This window comes from Uloborus diversus, chromosome 6, assembly GCF_026930045.1.
Source record: "Uloborus diversus isolate 005 chromosome 6, Udiv.v.3.1, whole genome shotgun sequence".
Lineage (NCBI taxonomy): Eukaryota > Metazoa > Arthropoda > Arachnida > Araneae > Uloboridae > Uloborus > Uloborus diversus.
In genome coordinates, this window is record NC_072736.1 from 61,748,914 (window position 1) to 61,765,341 (window position 16,428).

The 16,428-nt window shown below is 33.7% G+C and overlaps 1 protein-coding gene across 1 annotated transcript in view; it reads right to left on the reverse strand.

The window, feature by feature from the left end:
* Positions 1–16,428, reverse strand: part of LOC129223760 (probable aminopeptidase NPEPL1) — a 53,492-nt gene that overhangs the window by 28,400 nt on the left and 8,664 nt on the right. Inside the window, exons 2-6 of the mRNA XM_054858117.1 lie at positions 16,194–16,346; positions 11,381–11,563; positions 10,954–11,214; positions 6,654–6,735; positions 4,648–4,790 (exon numbers count right to left, since the gene is read on the reverse strand). Of these exons, the coding sequence (XP_054714092.1) occupies positions 4,648–4,790; positions 6,654–6,735; positions 10,954–11,214; positions 11,381–11,563; positions 16,194–16,343 (819 nt within the window). The 5' untranslated portion in view covers positions 16,344–16,346. The remainder of the gene's footprint in view (positions 1–4,647; positions 4,791–6,653; positions 6,736–10,953; positions 11,215–11,380; positions 11,564–16,193; positions 16,347–16,428) is intronic.

A 16,428-nucleotide genomic window follows, 5' to 3' on the forward strand; every position in this document is an offset into this window, starting at 1 on the left:
CAGGGTTTGCTGATATATATCGGTCGATGTATATTGTGATATATATCACGATATATATCCAATATTTATTTTGAAAATATCATAATATTTTGATATTTTCGATATTTTTTTCAAAGTACCACATTTGCAATGTAAAAATTAAATGTACTAATCATATTAAATATTATTCTTTTATCATCAAAAATAATAAAAGTAACAGAGTTCATTCATGTAACACATTAATCTGTCATTAATGTAATGTAAATAATATTATATTCCTTCTTTATTTTCAATTCATAAAATTTTTAATAATGTAGCTATTTTAATTGGTCAGAAAATAAAATCTTTTATTGGATATGTACCGACTAACACACATTTTTTATTTCTGAAACACAAAAAATTCGTACAAGTAGTTAACCACAGAAAAATGAGTAAAGCATCTCTTGCTTAAGTAATTTAATTAAAATTAATAGAAATGTATCAGTTATGCTACATTTTATTTATTAATAGATTAAATTATCACATTTTACAAATGATTATAAATATCATTTATATTTAAATACCATTTAAAGTACTTAAATTTTTACATAAAATGTATATTTATGAAAGTAAATAATAAAAGAAACAAAAATTTTAAAATTGATGCATTATAATAATAACATAAGAAAATAAACAGCAGTGATTTGAGGAAGTAGTTACGATTTAATGACTTAAATTTGCATTGATTGAAAATATCGGATATGTATCAAAATATCCAATATATATTGAATTATCGGATATTTTCAAAAATATCATGATATTTTCAAACCCTCTTGGTATGGGTGGAGGGAGTGGAAGAAAAATACGCAAACAGTCGTAATACAGAAACAGTCGTATTTTCAATACCCTCTCATTACGGATATGAAACCCGGTTTGAAAATCACGAGAACTGAGGAACAAGTCGGATTTCACAATGTGTATTCTGCAAGTATAGATCACCATGTGACAGTTTCTAGTTCTTTGCATGGATGGCTGGGCCAAATATTGCATATTAATCTAGATCAGGGGTTCTCAAAGTTTTAGACATTGCGACCCTCTTATAGGCTAAGTATTTTGGCAACCCTCCCAAAGTTTTAATTATGTCTAAACACTAAAACAATAACTAAAAACTACCTTAGAAACCTCTTTAGAAACACATGTAACTAGTAAAATAAACATGAATTTTTTTCTCTTGAATTATTTTAAAATAAGAGACAACAGAAGACCTTACTGATTCTATAATCTGAAATAAATTATAATTATTAAATAAAATGTGAGTAGTATTGAGAGCGAAATAACGATGGATAAGTTTTTAAAAAGAGGCTTTTCAAGTAGTGATGCTAGTGAGTATGTGAAAACATAGTGCCGTAAATATAACCAGTCATACACGCAATTCAGTTTTACTAAGATAGCAAGCAAACCTTAATGTGTTATATGTAGAGGACTGTTGCCAGCTGAAAGCATAAAGCCTTCAAAAATGAAACTTGTATGTGTATTAAAAGCTTTATGTGTGCTCTTTTTTTCAATAAAAACAATAGCATTAAATTAATTTTCTTTAAACTTTTCTTCCACATCTCGTGACCTTCCTGGACATATCCCCCCCCCCCCCCAGGGACGAGTGGGTCGTGCGCGGCCCAATGTTTGAGAACCCCTGATTGAAATAAAACAGAATCATTGACACAACACCTGAGGAAATTTGCATTCATTGGAATAACAATATGGATCTTGTGCATGCAGCCCTTTTTTTAATTACACTCATTTTGAAACTTAATTACATTCAATTTTAAGCCACAAATGTGAGTAATTATGAAAGTAAAATTGTTTTTTAGGTACAAAGAAAAACAATATATTAATCAAAAAGAAATTAAAACTAACTCTCATTAGTATATTGTAGTTCTCTTCTAATATTAGAAATCTGCCAGTCATAAAAGTTTTTTGTGTGCAGTAAAAATTGTGAATAAGTATAAAAACTTCATATTATCTAATTTTACAACCTTCCCAAGTAGCATTAACTCATGGGATTTCGCTCGGTCGATTATCGACTCCTCCTAAACTCATCGCGTAACGCATGCTGATATCGTTGCGATCAGAATCCGAGAACCAGTTTTTGATGAGCTGTTTTTCATTGAAAAACGAAATCATAACAATCAAATTTTCCAATTAGAATTTGCAGGTCAAAATTTCATAGGAAAAAGAGATTGCAACTATCAAGTTTTCCAAGCGAAATTTCATCGGAAAACAAAATCATAACGATCAAATTTTCCGATGAAAATTTGCTGAGCTACATTTTATTGGAAAAAAAGATCTTAACGATTAAATTTTCCGATGAAAATTTACTGAGCTACATTTCATCGGAAAAAGAGATCGTAGCAATCAAATTTTCTGACGAAAATTTGCCGAGTTACATTTTATCGGAAAAAAGTAGGTTGTTTAAATTTTCTGATAAAAATTTTCCCAATCTAAAATTTTTGGAAATCTCCCAACTTTTAAAATAGGATAAGTTTTATTATTCGAATACCTGACTATTAATCAAACGTAAGGCTATACGGATCAACATTCAGTGTTGAGAATCAGAGGAAAAATGACTGAGACTTTGACTCTGAATCCGACTCCTGGATTTTGGAAGGGTTTACTCCAACTTGCTGCAAAATCAATTCAACTTCAACTCCACAATTCCAACCCCGATTACCTCACTGGAATTGCGAACAAAATGGGACTCTTACTTTTGAATGATTTCTCTCTATCTCCAAAACAATTCCACACCGTTCAATTTGACTCCCAAATTTATCGACTCCGACTCGGTTTGCGGGCAAAATGATCGACTCCGATTCTTCATTAGCTTGCGCCACAAGCATATTCACTAACTAAAATTCTCACTTTCCCTTTAGTTATCTGTCATGGCCTTGGCTCCCGATAGATGGGGCCACAAATGATTTTCCATTTAACACATTATTTTCCTCCTTGGAAAGAACATTACCTGTTTAGTGGTTAGAATATGAAGGTCGTATTCCAGAGGCCTAGGGTTTGATTCCCGGCCAAAGCAACTTCGGTTAAACTCATGAATCACATTCATCAAAAGTAAGAAATTAGAAATTAAATAAACAAGTTATTAAAAAAAATTAAAGGATATTAAATAATTGTCCCAAAAGACGTGATCCGAAAATACCCCTCCTGAAAATTTTCAAGATGGCGGAAGGGTCATGTGATCATCCAAGATGGCGGACTCCCTTCCCACAGTTAAATTTTTTTCCTCCTGCTTGTCCCTATATTGTGGCTGTTCAGGGCCGGATTTGGAAGTGTGGAGGCCCCGGGGCAACGAAGGAGTGGAGGCCCCTAATCAGGGTTCGAAAAGATCATCATATTTTTGAAAATGTCCGCTACTTTGATATATATCCAAATATTTTGATATATATATATATGTATCCGATACTTTCGACTCGTGAAAGTTAGGATATTTTGTAAAAATTTTATTGTGAGGGCCCCTTTGTTGTGGAGGCCCCGGGGCAGTAGCCCCGCCTGCCCTCCCCTAAATCCAGCCCTGCGGCTGTTACTACTTCTCATCGTATTTTCATCCTAAATTCATCGCCTCGGAACAGCACTGCTCGTATATTGCTCCGAATCTCATCGGTATAGGGAGCAAAATTCATCGGATTTCGATGATCGGATTCTACTATTGCCGATGAGACATATTGGAGCAATTTATATCGGATTCCGATGAAAACTCATCGGAATCCGATCAAAGTATGATCGGATTTCGATGAATGGCCGATAAGTTGATGCTACTCGGGTTGTCTTTGAAATGAAAAAAAGATACAAAGTAAAAAAAGTAGTTTGCAATAATATTAAAAATTTCATATGCAGTCTTGTCATTATTTACATATCGCCATCTATTTCATCACATTCCTCACAACACATTAGCCTTCATGTTGGATGATCCTCAAAAATCACTTTACAGAAAGAAGTGTCATTACCCACCACTCTCATGATCGCTGACCTACCAAATCAAGAAACCTCAATCCATGTGAATTAGCTTTGAAGGCATTTGAAACATCTCGTAACTTGTGATAACCCTAGAACTTTAACTTTTTTTTTCTTTTTCTTTTCAATAAGGCTGCTTTAGGCTATTTAGCTTTTAGCAGACATAGTGCGATCCCCTGATACGGTATCCAGTCCTTCATGTGTCACCATTAGGGGGCGGATGTCAATGGCTTTACTAATTTTTGACACCCAGTTTCCACCAAGATGGAGGCACCTGGGCTCTCTTTGATTCAAACCTGCACTAGAGATTTAATTTTGCCGAGAGAATTCAAAGCTAAGTGAATACCCAAGGGATCTTTTACATGTCAAGAAGGTAGCAGAAAATGATTCCCATCACGGTGAAAACATGTTTTGTTCCCATAAATTTTTCAAACTGTTCTAAATGTATAATTAATTAAAAATTCCCTCTGACTGCAAACCTTCAAACAAATCCCCATCTCTTCATTATGTTATACACAAAATTTGGTTAATTTCCAAGCAATAGTAGTGTTGCTAGACAAATTTAAAGCAGAGTTATTTAATTATGGCTTCCCTGTATTTATTATACACATACTATGCCTGCTGAAATATTATTTTTCATAAACATTTGCTGTTTTTAAAGTACTTGCTTACCTTTGATTTAATGGAAAGACCTCCAGTATCATACACAATTCCTTTGCCAACCCAGGCAATATTTTCTTCAGCATTAGATGTAATATAACTTAATACAACCAAAGCTGGAGGATGCTCAGCTGCTTTACCCACAGAATAAAGACCTAAACAAGTGATGATGAAAGAGTTAATAATATTCCTAATAGCCATTTTTGCAGTTCAAACAACAAAGATGCATTTAAAATTTGAACCTACACTTGACTATTTGTGTATGCTGTTACTCTATTTTTAACAAAGCCAGCTTAAAAAGTTGCAATACCAGCCTTAGTGGTTATATCACTAATAGTTTAATAACTAATGTAATTTCAACAGAATTCATGCTTCTATTTCTGCAAAGCAAAGATAAAAAGATAAACAGTGAAACTTCGGTAACTCAACATGAGGATAACTCGACTTTTATTCTTCTTATGGTTGCCCCAATGCTAATTTCAGTGGATGAAAGCCTATCGACCTTGACACACATTTGCAGAAAACCCAATAATTCAACATCCAATTGCTCAGAATTTTACGCTGTGGTTTCTTGGTCAGTCAATCCTTTTCTGGAAAGCTCTTTTCGAGAATTCCATCCTTTATCCAGGGAAGTCAGTCGTTAGTGCAATTCTAAAAGAGTAGAATAGGATAAATGTACCTATGGAAGTCCTCTAGAGAAAGACCATGACAGGCATTGCATATGCTGCTCACATGGTTTGAGTAGGACTTTTTACCTTCAACAGACCTGACTGACAAGAAGCTTTTTCACCTGGTTTCAAAAACTATAGATTAAATCCTCACAAGGTACTCTAATAATATTAGTGATTTTACTATGCACTTAAAAAAAAAAAAAAAAAATACTGGAATGAATTTTCATAATGTGAAGGTTAACATTAGTAAGTAGGCGATACAAAAACTCTTTAGGAATTAAAATAATGAAACCTCAGTTAATTGACACCCGCTTAAGTCAACAAGTTTTCATGTTCCCTTGGGGTGTCGAGTTATTGAGGTTCCACTGGATTTAACAACAGTAAGTTGGCACCCACTTAAGTCAACATGCTTTCATGTTCACTTGGGGTGTTTAATAATGTATTCTACTAAACCTAGTAAGTGTCTGACAAAACTTACTAGGTCCTTTTTTCTTACATGCATCAGCTTATTACAAGTTTACTTTAACAGTTTTACAAAGTAAAAATACTTCATTAATATTTAAATCACTGGTAGAACCAGAGAGTGATCAGAAAATTTTACTATTCATAGATACAAAAGTGGGCAGTGGGTATAAAAAGATTGACTAGCTCTGCTTTAGATGCTATTTACTTTCCCTTCTGAATAAATAAACTCAATTATTATTCAATGGCTGATGCATATATATTAATTTAACCAATATTACAGTAATGTATTTTAACACTACTATGTAACAAAATATTTCTTTTCGCATTTACTACGTTATAAGTAAAATTGATAAAAACAACATAGATAAAGCAAAAAAGTGAATTATCAGCACAAATTTTAAGGTAGCAAGAAATTCGCTTGCTTTTAGTTTTAAAAAAATGCTTAAATAATTATAATTAAATAATTTTTTTGCAAAGCAACTAAAATAAGATATTTTAATTTAAATAACTTTTACAATCAATCTCTTTTTCTTGTTATTAAATATGTATAAACACATTTTTATATTGGTTAATAATTTACATGATAAACATATAAAAAGATAAAATCAAAGTTTTTCTAATCATATATGCATGTACCAAGAAAGAGCGAATTCAACTTCTGGTTTTGGAGGGGGTAATTTCCGGGGGGGGGGGGGAGGGGGCATGAGCCTCTATATGGGGCTTGCGACAAAGTTTTCAAAATATAAGTCTCCAAAATGCAAGTTTAGGGTATCTTTGGTTCCTTAAAGGACGTGTCAGAGCCCCATCAGCCCCCCTTCGGACCCACACCTGGTGTGTACAAATATCTCGTTTCACATCCAGAATTTTTCAGTCAAATCTAACCTCCAAAGCCTTTCTTTGCAAGATCTTCACCACGGATAACTTCTGGCTTGATGTTTAATTTCTCACCAATTATTGTTATTTCCTGTAAAGAAAACTTATGTAAGAAGCAAAAGGAAAAGTTAAGAAAGTTACACTTGAATTGGAAATTTCAAAAAAAAAAAAAAAAAGCTGAAATATGAGTTGAAGTTTTGCAGGAGTTAAAATTATCTATTGAACCATATGACTAATTGAAACAGTTTTTGTTTTGGTAACATTATTGAAACCAATACATGTTACAAAAGGCAAAACAGTATCCTGGAAGGAAAATGTGAGGAAGAAAATGACTTACAGTTTTCTGAGATAAGTTTTTCTCAAAGTTGAACAAAGGTTTTTGGTGATTTTAGTAGTAAAATGGCATTTTACAATGCATGTTTTCTAAAAGAGCAAAAATACAAGTCTTGTTTTACATTTCACTATATCGTTATGCATTGTAATTACATTATCAGACCAAATTATGCCCCCCCCCCCTTCCCCCGAATAATTTTTATTAAAAATCTTCATACATCTCCATCTGTGATGCCTCATCTGTCTGCCACTGCAGAAGGCCTTCATATCGGACTCACAAGTCTTCAAAAAGGTCTTTTCTTGGAAAGATAAAAGACATTTTCAAAAATTGTAGCAGGAAATCATGTTTTTCACAAGGATGGAAACAAAATATCAGTCTTTCTTGCTCAAAAAATACAATCTACATTTGAGGCAGTGAGAAGCAAAGGGATGTAAGTTACAAAATTAAAAATTTGGAGGTAACCAGCACACATGGTAGGTGAACCTCTGCTCTGTCTTGGGGCAAGAGATGGTATTAGTAGCCCTTGTAGGTGCTGCTCTACAGTATGATTTAGAAAAAAAAATCAATGAAAGCCTACCTAGGATGTTATCTTTAAACGCGTTTTACTCAAAACTTGAAAATTTCCACTTACATCCCTTTGCTCCTCACTGCCTTGTGTGTACACGAAAAAAAAATGTGAAAAAGTCAGTTTTGAAAAAACTTTGAGATAGGCCCTTTTTGAAATTTGCTGTTTACTTCAGGTTTGATAAAAGATTTATGCATAGAGTAAAAACATTTAAATCAGAAATTTTACTGAAAAGTTTTTGAAAGAAAAAAAAAAAAAAAAAAGAGAACCACACACACAAATTGAGGACAAAAACAATATTTTTGCAATTATAATGAATTCTTCAACAATTAGTTTCTAAGTAATAAATTTATATATACGTGGCTCCCAAACGTGTTCGTACACTTTGAAATTTTTTAGTAAACCCAAAATAACACGAAAGAGAATTCAAATATGAAGTCCAATAATTTTTCACATCATTTCTATGTCATTCTAAATAAAACCCTGTAGTATTTCAAAATATTGACGGATCTTCTTTTTGAAATGGGTCAAAAAATGAAGAGATAAAGAAATAATACGCCACAAGTAATCGTACCCTCAAATAATTTCGAATAAATTCATGATTAAAGTGATCATATGTCCTTTTTTTTAAATATTTTAGCATTGTGTTGACCCTTTAAAGTCATTCAGCTTTGGTTTTTGTTTATTTATTCCTTAATATTGTGCTTAATATCTTAAAATGGCTGGTATTCGTAAAAAACCACAAACACCATTCGAAATTTGAATTTTTTACTCACATTAGCGATAAATTCGTTTGAAATGTCTCTAAATTAGTTAATTTATTCCATTCTATAGTAAAGTGCTTGATAAAATGCTTTAAAGAAAAGAATCGAACCGAAAACAAGGTAAGAAAAGGTCAACCGGCGAAGTTGACAAAGCGTGATCGGAGATCTACAGTTAAAAAATTTATGAAAAATACATTTGAGTGCTGTAAAAGTTTCTGCAGAGTTAAATGAAAATTTTTACATTTAATTTTCACCTAAAATTGTTCGCCAAGTTCTCTGATTAGCTGGAGTAAATGGGACTTCTTCCCAGAGAAATTTTCTGGGCTGTGCTAAAAACAGAAAGCTTACGCTTTCCGTCACAAAATCAATGATAAATAAGCTCAAAACATTTTGAAATTACATCTTTCTTACAGATATAAATGAATTCAACATTTTTGGTTAAATTGTTGTTTAATTGTAAATGGAAGAAAAAGTTTGAACTTAATCTTAAGAACTTAGTTGAACCAGTTAATCAGGGCGGTGAAGGTGTTCTTGTGTAAAGGTGCATATCAACATCAGGACTTGGTAGATTGGAATTTTTTGCTGAAATAATGAATCATACTGTTCATTTAAGTATTTTAAAAACCAATTTTAAACTCTTAGTCAAAAATTTGGTTATTGGAAACAACTTGGTTTTTATCAAGATAACGATAAGAAGCACATGGTTTTTAACGTTTACGTCTAGTGCCTCAAAAATTGTCCTAAAAAGTCAAGAAAATATCCCTTCAATCTCCAGATTTGAACTTAATGTAACATATTTAGAGATATCTGTAAGCTAGATTATGAAAATATGGCTTTGAAACGAAAATAGAGCTAGAAACAGTAAGAATCGAAGTGTGGTCTTACTCTGGCACTTACTCAGAAATTACGCAAAAAAAAAAAGAAAGGAAAAGAATGAAATCTATTCTCGGACGTTCAAAAGGTGTTGTTAAAACTGCATGATTTTCTACTAAATAATAACTTAGTAAAAAGTTAGATTATTCAATAATAGTGTAGACATTTTTCGAAGTGTACGAAGACTTTTGTGAGATGAAATTTCCGGCACTTATTGGTTTTTGATTTTTAAAAAAATAAGTTTTAATATTAAAAAAAAATTATGGAGTTTTATTGAAAATTGATCATAGATCTTATAACTAAATACCTATTCCGAAACATTAATTCTTACCAATAAATAGGGGCCTATTTCATTGAAAGTTGTAGGTGTACGAACACTTTTTTGGGAGCCACTGTAGATACCCTTTAAGTTGAAAGATAATCAAAAAGTTTAGTGCTACTGAAACCCACAGAAATTGAATCATAGTAATTTCAAATCAAGCTCTATGCAGAGATCTCTGATATCACAACAGCATTTTATGTATGCTTAATTTCTAGGTGTTGAACAAAAATATAAACAAGAAAATAATACATAGCATTATATTTTATAGATTACTAGTGATACCCGCACGGCTTTGCCCGTAATAGAAAAATCAAAAGGTCTTTTGGTTCGCCTGTATATTTACAAATAATGTACGGTGAATTTTCTCGCCAGTTGGCTTGTACCCATCTTACGGTTCCACGTTATGATAATTTCGTATCTCGCCAATTGGCTTCTGCCCATGTTACCGTTCCACGTTATGATAATTTCGTAATTTACTCGTTCATCTTATGGTATTTTTTTTTCTTAAAATTGGAATAGAAAAAGAACCACATCGAATTTTTGAAAAATTGCTTCGAGGTGCACACCCTCATGCTACATACTAACTTTGTGCCAAATTTCATGAAAATCGGCCGAACGGTTTAGGCGCTATGCGCGTCACAGACATCCTCCGGACAGAGAGACTTTCAGCTTTATTATTAGTAAAGATTATGCTTTGGCTTACAATTTCTGTGAACAACCTCATTAACAATTTGGAAAAAATTATGCTACTAAAAATAAATAAATAGTAATAGCAGCTAACGAATGCATTTATTTTTTGTTTAGTACAGAATAGGATTTTAGCTGTATAGTGATCTTTACTAGTAATAAAGCTGAAAGTCTGTCTGGATCTCTGTCACACCCATAGCACATAGACGGTTCGCCCGATTTTCATGAAATTTGGCACAAAATTTGTTCTTAGGATAGGGGTGAGCACCTCAAAGCGGTTTTTCGAAAATTTGATTTCGTTTTTTTTCAATTCCAATTTTAAGAACATTTTACCGAGCAAATTATCATAACATGGATGAGTAAATTACCATAACATGGACGAGCAAATTATCATAACATGGACGACCAAATTAACATAGCAAATCGGTAAGAAATTCATAATCCATTATTTGTATATATACAGGCAAACCAAATAACATTTTAATTTTCTACTACAGTGTTACAGTGTACTCTGTAAGTTGACCACTTGCGGTGCACTACTTTAGTGGTCAACTTATAGAGGTTGAATTACATGATACTTTTAGAGAGCACTTGAAACAACAGTTAAAAGTTATCTTTAAAGGAGCACATATGCTCCAAATTTTTTTTTAAATGAAGCCCCCCCCCCCTTTCTCTGAAAAACTATTACAGCATATTACAAAAAATAAAATAATGAATAGGTTTTTGAATACTGAATTCAAGCAGAAATAAATAAAAAAAATTACCTCCAGGAAGTTATCTGTGTTCATTTCATTACATGGCATGTCAACTAATTTAGAAGTTAATCTCACACCTTCAGCAGCAGTTGTGAGGCATTCCAAGTCAGACTTCGACAAACTAATTCTTCCACCTTCTGCATTAGGAATAATAAATTCAACAGTTACCGTGTATGGTGAAGTTGTGTTTTTTGTTTTTCTGTTATACAAAGGAAAAGCACGGGCAATGGCGCAAGCAGAGGCAAATACATTCTTAAACTCACAAACAACCTAGAAACAATAAATTGATCACTTTCAATAAGTTCAGTAAACCATTTGCATAATCAATTTTTGCTGAAAATATGAAAGATTTCAAGCTATTAATGAATCAGCAGAATATTTTTTTAAAAATATTTTTGATCTGGATTAAATATATTTTTCATGAAAATATGCTTACCACAATGAATTCATCAGATTCTACACTAAAACTTTTGACAAGTTTTGTAATAGAATGTGCCTGGGAGGGAGTGTTATGTCTGGAACATGCCTTTGGAAGACAAGCTAATGTAGCTTGGTTTAAAAACAATGAGTAAGACTCCATTGAAGAAGGTTTTATATTTTCAAGAGCTAGGGAAAATACCTGTACAAGAAACAATGTCACAGAAATTAATTAGATAAAAACATAATTACTGGACAGAAAATCACATTACAGAGTAAAGACCACATAGTTTACAAATAGCAAAACTACTAATAGAAAAGACAAATTATGCAGAACAACCTCAAAAATCTGTGTTGGTCAGTAATCCAGACAGTCAAGATAATGAATTCTTCTGTATTTTAAATGTATACTTTGCTAAAACCTTATTTTTTGCAGTGAAATTACTTTGAAATATTCAATTTATGAAACCTAATACAAAACAAACTAGTAATTAAAATATTATTCCAATTTCTGAAAAATTACTATGGCAAAAGTTCAACCAGGGAAACCATGAAACCTGGATATACGATTTTTTTGGACAGTTACAGGTGTGAAAATTTAAGCTAATTTGAAAACATCAAATGTAATAGTTACAAGAAATAAAAAACTAAAATTTCAAGTTTATTGTAAAAGCTGTTGTTGTATTGTAAGTTTATCAGAGCAAGAATGGGAAATTCTGCTCATCAGTGGCAAGTATGAAGAATGCTTATGAAATTTCAGCTTATGGAAAAACACAGCCAAAAACATGAAAACTACTCCTAGCAGGCTCGCTATTGGGAAGAAATCAAGAAGAGGCATATGACCTAGAGGGCACAGCTCAAGTGGAAATGATGAGCACTTTTGATATATGTATTTTGGGGTCTATATCAATCTTCAGATCTATGCAGTTTTTCTCAACGTGAATTACCGTGCTGACTGAACTATAAAATATCAATGCCTTAACCCTTTTCTATAGCAGCAGAACTACTCCCAGTCAATGCTAAACTACATAGATCACCTTGAGTATACTCGGGCTTGCCGCCAAGAGGGTTAAATTTAATCTCAGAATCAAGGGTGCCCATATAGGGGGGCAGGGGGGCTTGAGCTCCCTCCCCCCTTTGAAATTAGAACTTTCTTGCTTTTAGTACTTTTCTTTGCAAAAATGTAAAAACATTTCTTCTCTAGCCGTTAATGAATAAGTTATTAAAAATGTCAAATTTTAATGACTCTAACCTGTCTTGAAATCAGTTTCCACAGGGAAAATATCCAGCGAAACCACAAGGAAAATATTTGAGCCCCCCCCCCCATGCAACTTTGCATATGGGCGCCCATGCTCAGAATACAGATAATTTAACTAGATAGTTATATGATCATACCAATTTTTCAGCCAAACAAATCCAAATGTTTAGAATTTCAACTTAGTAAGAACTGTGGTTTTGAAAATTATGATGCTAGACCCAAATGTTGCTATTTTACAGGGGTTGATGAAATTACTAGCCCGGTGGCTCAGTGGTAGCGTTTTCCTGCACCCACCCCACACAGTGGGGCCGAATGGCCAAAAAGTGGAAAAAATTCAATATCTCGAGAACGGGTTAACATAGAAAGCTGGGGCCGGTCTCGTTCAAAAAAGAACAAAACAATACATAAAGTTCACCTGTTTTTATTGACATTTTGAAGAACTAATTAGGAAATGAAAGACTATTGGAAATATATTTTTTTTTTTTTTTTAATTTCCGAAACAGGTTGTACTTATAAAAAAAAGTTGCAACAAATATTTTGAGCATATATTTAAATTAAATATTGCTTAAAATGATTCCTTCAAGGAAGCTTAAAGACCCGGAGAGTTTAAAAAATAATAAAGTTTGAGATTCTTAGTCAATAGTTGTTTAAATTGAAAGAATACATACCAATTCAAATTCAAGGAAATTAAATTAACAGTTCCTTAGCTGCCTCACTGATTTCCAGATGCTTTTTCTTTGGTTCGGGTCTCATGTTCGTAATAAAAGGATCCAAAGTCTCCAGTAGCTTGTGGAACACGTCTTCGTTGGTGGATATACGAGACATTTTTCGCGAGTTCGTGATCCTGAATGCCTTGTAATCTTGATTCCTACTTTCTTGTGCCTCTTCCGACAATATTCCGACTGGGAGAATTGACTTCTGCACTATTTCAGCACCGTGTAACAAAATCTTATGTACTGTGGATGGCATGTAGTACCATGAATACTTCTCAATGGCCAGCTCTGCTGTTTCTTTTGAGAATAGTCGGAATTTCTCTGGGTCAATCATTGCATTGCTGTTTATGACTTCCAGAATGGTAGCGATCCGGGGGATTAGAATTTCGTCGACTCCCGTTATTGTACTTGTGACCTTGCAATCATTGAAAAAACGTCTGGCTGTGTTGCCATTATTTGAAGATCTGCAACCCTGCTTAACAAAGTCCACTTTGATGCCGACTTTCTCAAGAAACTCTTGTTGAATACGTTTCTTTTCGTTTTCGTGCATGTCTCTTGTGTCTTTTGTAGTCCTCCATTTTTCGAATTTTTTGTTGTATGCAATGTGAAGGATGTATTCCATACACTTGATTCTGGCGTGTAATGGAGAGATACCGAATTCGAGAGCATTCACATTAAGAGGTTTCTGTTGGATTTTTGCTAAGTCGTTCATTTCCGAAGCTAAAGCATTGCATATGTAGCAGGCACTTGCAGACTTTGTATTTGTGATGGCTTGAGCTACCTTGCCGTCCAACATTGTCATCACCAACGTGTGTCGAATACGAATGACATTAATGCCGATCACAACTTGGGTAATTTCCAATTTCTCTATTTCTTCTTCAACCCTTTTTTTTCATCTCGTGCCAAATCAAGTGTCTCTTTCTGGAAGCTGTATCTCAAGGGCCTGCAATGTCTTGTTGAAGAAGATCGGCCGTTTTCCCAAATCGATCCATTTTGATCAACATCAATTGGCATTGTGAGCTTCAGAGGAACTATGGACGTCATGAATAAATTCGAGTCACTTATTTCGTTATTGCTGATCGAATATTTTTGGGTAAATTCACTTTGACCTGAGGCACCGTCGAATCCCCATTTCGTTGTCAATATTAATTCATGTTCATTTAATTTTTCTAGTTCTTCTAGGGGTTTTGTTTCTAGAATTCGTTTAGCTGTATGGTCAAGCAAATTCTGCAAAGGGACAGCTGCAGATGTTTCACTAATTAACATATCAGGGTAGCATTGCTTCTTTGTGATGATTAATTTTTTATAACTTGGAAATATATGGCATCCAAGATCTTTTAGTGTTTGTCGAATCACCTCGTGCTGATATTTTGTCAGATTGGCCTGGAGGAATATTGCTAATGCTTGATCGGCTGACAAAGCTTTGGGTTTATCGTGCTTTTCATGTGTCGCAGCTGCGTTAATCAAGCTTTGTTGGTATGATGCTTGAAGTTTACGTATTTTATTCTTTTTGCTTCGTTCACCAGAATCATCAAAGTCTTTACTTGGTCTCCCAACACATCCTGTAGATTCCTGCTCCGGTATGTTGAAAACGTATTCATTTTCCATCCACTCGCTGAACAATTTTTTGAACCTCTCCCGGTATCGATTTACTTTATCTTTTTTTTTTATTAAAATGAGGCAAGAAACTTTTGCTAAGAGCTGTCAGCATTAAAGAAGTTCTTCGTCAAGTTCAGGGTGATTTTGTCGAAGGAATACGTCGAAATTTGTACCACTCCACAAGCACTCACACAAATCACGGTATTTAATTTTGATAGAGCTCATGACTAGACAACGTTAGCAACTAGACTGAACTCAAATAAAAAAGGTTTTGACGAGGGGAAATGTTTTGTCTGAGCCAATTCTATTAACAAAATAGTGCATCAAACAAATATGTACTCTAACCCTTTCCTTTCTTTTCTGTGTTATGTTCGGATAGGCAGATAAAGGCAGGTGATTTGTGTTCTAATGTTTACTTAAGCACCCCTAGTTTGATAAATAACCTTCTCCATCGCGGAGGAAGCCGGAGCTTTTTTTGTTATCTTAGCTATTCTCAATGCTAATTTAAAATTCGTAACTTATAACGTTGTAAAGCGCTGTAATATTTTTTTGCACTGTTTGACTGATGAGAGGTTTAATTGACCATCGTAGAACAGGGGAAAAAATTGATTATTTTTTTTCTAACTCTTTTACATTTTTTATCACCCATCTTGAGCAGGGTGGAATTTGGTCAAACTTACATAATTCTGACTTTGAACCTAAATTAATGGGAATACCCTCGATACAGCGGAAAAAATCATGCCATTCTTATATCCTGTATCTTATATAGTGTGAGAATCATATACCAAATAATCGAAATAAGCGCTTTCGAAAATCGAATTTTTTCCACTCTGGCACCACTGTGCGCCACAGGCCCGGGATCTATTCCCGGGTTGGGCACAGTTGATTTAGCCGTTCATCCCTTCAGTGGGTCGATAAAAAGAGTACGAAGCGCGCTTGGGAACCAAACACTAGGGGTTCCGCATTAGGCTGACCACCTAACCTGAACACATGCACCGCAAAGCCCCTGGTCAAGAAATCTGAGTTGGGCACAGTAGGCATTAGCCCTCCCTTTCTGTCGTGCCATAGGGTTTGGTTTGGTTTGAGTTTGAAGAAATTACTAGTACAATTTTTGCAAGATTTGTGGACAATAGACTAGCATTTAAATCAAAAAAATCAGAGGAGAGTTTAGAATGTATGTAAAGGTAATCTATTAACAACAAATAAGTGACAAATAAACTCTTTTTCAAACCATAAATATAAAATTAGAAAAAAAAAATTACCTCATCAGTGACTCTAGGATAAAGTTTACATTTTACGTCAGAGTAATTCAGTGACGAAAGAAGATTTTTAGACCCTAGAATCAGCACAGGAGTATCTACAGGATCTATTTCAGCAAAACCGCTGCTGAATTTTAAAATTGCAGGACACATTGTCTGTAAAAAAAAAAAAAAAACTCAAAAAACATTTCACACACACAAAAGCATTAGAGCCCAAATATAAAATACAAATACAAAT